The sequence below is a fragment of the Salmo salar genome, chromosome ssa12, assembly GCF_905237065.1.
Source record: "Salmo salar chromosome ssa12, Ssal_v3.1, whole genome shotgun sequence".
Classification (NCBI taxonomy): domain Eukaryota; kingdom Metazoa; phylum Chordata; class Actinopteri; order Salmoniformes; family Salmonidae; genus Salmo; species Salmo salar.
The window spans coordinates 51,068,967-51,074,264 of NC_059453.1; the positions used below are offsets into that span (position 1 = coordinate 51,068,967).

Here is a 5,298-nt window from a genome sequence, read left to right on the forward strand (position 1 = left end):
TTTGGGCTTCGATCTAAAAGTTAGCTAGCAAATGTGAAACGGATTAAAATGACAAGAGTTGACAGCTGTATGAGTTCACCATTTACACAACATATGCTGCAACCTTTTGTAATTTTAATAGTTTTTTTCATATTGGCTGGCTTCCAACAATAGCTGAATTTGCAAAGCTAGCGAGCACCAATTCCGTTTCAGTGGTGTTTGCTATAATCTTTGCTACCCGGGTTAAATAAAGGTGAAATAAAATAAATAAATAAAAGTTCCCTTGCGACAATTTAGCTTTTGCAACGAGACCATTAAATATATTTAAGACAATGGTAGAAGAGAGTGTAGTTCTGTTCAGTTTGGACTCCAGTTTATCGCTAACCTTATCACAGGGACTTTGAAGCACTAACTTACATCATCTGCATGCTGATCTTGGAATAAATTGACGATAGCAAAGATTCCATCTTTGACGAGGCCACATAAATGGAATAGGTACTAGCTAGCTTAATAGTTAATATTTGCACGCTAGCTCTGCATATTCAGCTAGTGTGTGTGCGCGATTGACTGGATTAACCTCACGTCAGTTACGTTCATTGAGTGCCTTTCAGACAGTGGATACGACCCCTCTGTTACCTTGCCAACTAAGGAACAGGCAGTGGATCAAACCATTGTGAGGCAATGGGTGGGGGGGTCGCAATCTTTTGAAACTTAAAAATGCGCTATTAAGTGTCTATAATCAGCACAATTGCTTTCATTGCGTATTATTAATATTATTTAAATTACATAGTTATGTTTCAGTGATATATTGGGGGGGACAAATCATATTTTTCCCAGGATGGGGGGGTCGTGTCTCCCCCGTCCCCCCCGGGATTTCCGCCCCTGTGTGTATATACTGTAGGGTGAGTATCGGTAAAATGGGACACTTTCTGAAAATGTGTTTTCTGGAACACCTTACAGAACCATCCCATTGTCTTAACCCCCAACATGATACCATTCTAAATATCTTAAGAACACTACTACACTATACAAAAGAGCAAAGAAAGAAATGTTAAACACAGGATGGATGACTCTTCTACAAACGCAAATTGTGCTGAGACCCCATTTTTTTACGTTGATACTGTCAAATTGGGACACCTTGATTGACAAAGTGGGACACTTAATTCTTTATTGTGAAGGATAAGTTAGAGGATATATGAGTAATTTCAATATTTTTGTGATAAACTTCAATTATTCATACAAACATTCTTTATGTATTTTTGTGGGACATTAAGAATGATAATTTATTATTGTTATTATTATTATTATCATCATACTTGATTATAATTATATGATGTAGCCTGTATGTAATTGTATAGACTATAAATAAAATAAAATGAACTTAATCTCGGCCTATCAGCTCAACATTCCAAACACTACACTACACACTACAATGGACATTTTGTAGAATGAAACCAGAAAGACCTTATCCCTCATCAATTTCAATGACTTTTATTGTCACCAGAGTCAAATCCAGCAAAATAAACTTTTTTTGTCGTCATGTACCTGTATGGTTATGAATATACAGTAGTTAGCTAGGAGTTTTTATGTGGGTTAGGTTATATCTTTCTAAGTAAAATGCAGCTATGCAAGCTTTTTCTAGCAAGCTAGCTGATAGCAGATTTGAGGAAAATGAAATTGAACATTTGATAATTCGCCTCAGAACCCTATGTCATTTTACTTACCATTATGTCTAGAGACACGTGTCATTACACGGGATGCCACGCCCATAGTGATGACATCATACCCATTGAACCATTTTTTTTATCATCTCTAACACACTGGCAGTGATTGTTGGTTATGTTATTGTACACATGCAAAGATATCTATTGCAAAGCTTAAGTGTCCCTCTTTGCCAGGTGTCCTACTTAACCAATACACACCCTACGTCACTAAATGTGTTGATTTTGGTGTTAGGGAGCAGGGAGGGAGGGTGAAATGGGGGTATTAGATAGAGTAAGGACGGACATCCCAAGGGAGGTCAGGACTGTTTGGAGATGATAATTGGAATTGAGCGGATCTTACGCACACCCCGCGTCCCTAAACACCGCTCAGCTGACCTCTGGGAGGGGAAGGAGCAAAGTGATCAGCGATGGGCAGGGCCAAGTGGCGTGGGGGTGGGGACATAAATTGAGGAGGAAGAGGATGCTTCAGAGATACCATAAGAGACCAGCTCTACAACACTCATTATCGGCTCAGGAAAAGTGATGTGCCACTGAGTTGCTGTATACCAACAGGTTAATAATAGGCAGAAGTGAACAGTGGACACACAGACGTACCTGGGGGACATCAACAGTGACAACCGATTCCATACCACAGTGATTATCAGACTAAGGGTCTAAGGTAAGGATTGCTATGATTTTTGCTCTTGAGTATTAATGGCTAGGAAGTGAGATCTTTGATAGGATTGTTGCATTTGCTTTGGGTTTGATGCTGTCTATGAATAATTCGGCGTAAAAAAAATCCTTGATATTTATCGTAATTTTCCAATAAATATTACGCTGTTGACGTTCTTTATTTTCAATCCTGTCTTGGTGGAATCTTGAGAAGAAATTACCTCAACAATTGCCTATGAGAAACTGATCTTTAAAACCCACTGCAAAATGTGTTTGTGGAGATTTTTTTTCCCCCTGCATAAATATTTTTTGATTGGGTCAAATATATCTCCTGCATTGGATGAGCGGCACAAGAAAAATATTATATATATTTTTTTGATATTTTAAACTTTGAGGCTTGTTGTTAAAGCTTGTTGTTGTGTGTTGTTGTTTGCCTGTCCAATTGTTCCTCTTCACCAACATTTGGATACCCTAATTTGCAAGTCTGGCCGATCAGAAGGCGCCATCACACTTCTGACACCAATGTCGCTACCAGCAGTAGTAGGACAGGCCACATGAGCTGCGTTTACACAGGCAGCCTAATTCTGATCTTTTGCCCAATTATTGGGAAAAAGTCTGATTGGTCAACAACAACAAAAAATAATTAAATACATTTTTTGGGGAATTGAGCAGCCTGTGTAAAAGCAGCCTCTCGCACTTTCTCTCGTTCCTAAGGCATTAATTGTATAACCAGCATCCATCCCTCCCTTTCTTTCCTTGGGAAAGGTATGCCTTATTGCACAGACGAGTGTTGCATGCTGTCTTAACCTACAACTTCCCTCTCCTTACACCTCTCCATCCCTCTCCACTCAGCTCCAGTGATGGTGAGTGTGGCTAGACTAGTGTTTATGTTGGGGTTGCTGCTGTGTCTGGGAGCCCAGCTGTCTTCCTCCCAGCACTGGTCCCATGGCTGGTACCCTGGAGGCAAGAGGGAGCTGGACTCATTTACCACCTCTGAGGTGGGTCACAGTACTACAATCTCAATGACTCAAATGGATATTACATACAGCACTTTTCATCAGGAGTCAAGACGGGTGTTTAGTTCCTGTCTGGGTAACACACAGTAGTCATTTGTGTCACCATCATGCTGTTATCTCTCTGTCTCAGATTTCAGAGGAGATTAAACTCTGTGAGGCAGGAGAATGCAGCTACCTGAGACCCCAGCGAAGGAACATCCTTAAAAACATTATTGTGAGTGCAGGGGCGGGAAGAAAGTAGTACATTCATGTGATGATACTGTATCAGGTGGCAATCATATACGGCAGGGATAGCTCAGATCTGAGCCTGAGGGGCCGGAATACTTCTCGTTTTCTTTTCTACATGGTCACTGATTAGCCACTCACCAGGGCTATGATGAATAAGCAAATGTTGCGGAACACTGCATATGTGATGCCCTTTTCAGTGTCAGAGGCATGTTTGTTCTACATAATGTATTTCTGATATTTCCATAATGCTGTGCCCTGATGAATGTAGCCCTGGTGTCCCAAGTCTAAATCAGTCCTTCATTCAGGGTGAATAATGAAATGCCACTAGTGGATGAGCATAGTATTATTATTCGTCTACAGGTGTTACAAGCATGTTGCATATCCAGTGGTGGAAATGGTGGGGGGAACCGGGTCCCGGAAGTAAAATTATTTTGGGTCCCGGAAGTAAAATTATTGTGTAATAAATGAAGGCAAAAAAATACTGTATCTGTAATTCATGTCTTGTTACTCTCTTTGCAGTTGGATGTCCTGGCCAGAGAATTTCAGAAGAGAAAATAACCTTAGGCAACCTATCAACCGTGGCTGATTTAAATCCTCCCTTGTCTCTGTCTGTTTCCTTCATGACCTCTAACCTCATGTGATTTGGTCCAATGTTGTGGTTTATCCACTTTGATAATCATATAGCATCACCCTTTACCATTGCATCCTTTTCCTGTCCCTTTTTGATGCTGTAGACTATCAATTACAGATGTAACATCATGCACATGCCATTTCCTTTAATAAAGTATCTATTTTGTTATTAATGTCTTCATCATTGTCCTCTCTTTAATTGATTTGTTTCAACGAAAGAATAGGTTAAGAGAGATAGCATGATGAGAGCAAGGTTATCCTTTTTGAAAACATGATTTGAAAATACAAATAAAAAGAAAAACAAACATGTTCTCAGTTATTATATGCAAGTTGAGTACAAAATTCTAACTTTACAGAGAGTAAAGATCTCTAACAGCAAAGAGGAAGAGGCGAAGCGAGAAGGTTTACTCCGCCCAAAGTCTGCCCATGAAAATAAGACCACTAAGGGAGGAATATTTGTATGGTGGTCATTTACCTTCACCATTTTAAATATCAACTTCAATGGGGTAAAGTCAGAGTTGGGACATCCCAAGGATTCCAGATAACAAGGACCATTCTGCAACATATTTGTATTTATTTTAGCAATGCGCATGCGCTGCTCAGATAGGAACAAAGATGGAAGAGCAAAGTATCTGTTCTCCGCTGCTAGTGGAGTCAGATACTGAAAATAACATTTTCTACTCATAATGTGGGTTCTGTATGAACACTAATAATACCAATGTTTCACAGATTGAAATTACAGTTCGTAGCTAACAAGCTAGGTGGCAATGCTAACGTCTTTAGCCAAGGTAAGGGCATTCTCAAATTAGTGAGCTAAGGTTAGTTCACTAACTGTTCAATGTCGAATAAGCACTGTAGCCTATGATAAGGTCAACTTTAGCTAACCAGATATCCTAGAGGACCCCTTTCCGTTGGTAAACAATCGTGTCTTTCCAACCTGAATGTCGTTTTGCACTTAGCCTTGTACCTACTCCAATAGCTAGCTAGCTAGGTCCCACTCAAACACTTGACTGGGAGGCCCTTAATAGCTGCCATTGCTTTGAAGCCAATTTGCTAGCACAATCCCCCCA

At 40.0% G+C, this 5,298-nt stretch overlaps 1 protein-coding gene across 1 annotated transcript; it reads left to right on the forward strand.

The window, feature by feature from the left end:
• The first annotated feature begins 2,176 nt into the window (after positions 1-2,176).
• LOC106565314 (progonadoliberin-2) lies at positions 2,177-4,401 on the forward strand. The gene is made up of 4 exons (XM_014132262.1): positions 2,177-2,361; positions 3,207-3,352; positions 3,501-3,584; positions 4,118-4,401. Exons 2-4 carry the CDS (start codon positions 3,215-3,217, stop codon positions 4,154-4,156), a joined length of 261 nt encoding a protein of 86 aa, XP_013987737.1. The 5' UTR covers positions 2,177-2,361; positions 3,207-3,214; the 3' UTR covers positions 4,157-4,401.
• The last annotated feature ends 897 nt before the right edge of the window (positions 4,402-5,298 follow it).

What these genes read in the sequence shown, in the direction of transcription:
- LOC106565314 (XM_014132262.1), top strand. Translation starts at nt 3,215, where the DNA reads ATGGTGAGTGTGGCTAGACTAGTGTTTATGTTGGGGTTGCTGCTGTGT. An exon ending in ACTCATTTACCACCTCTGAG is followed by an intron (nt 3,353 to 3,500) that starts GTGGGTCACAGT and finishes TCTCTGTCTCAG; the next exon opens with ATTTCAGAGGAGATTAAACT. An exon ending in ACATCCTTAAAAACATTATT is followed by an intron (nt 3,585 to 4,117) that starts GTGAGTGCAGGG and finishes CTCTCTTTGCAG; the next exon opens with TTGGATGTCCTGGCCAGAGA.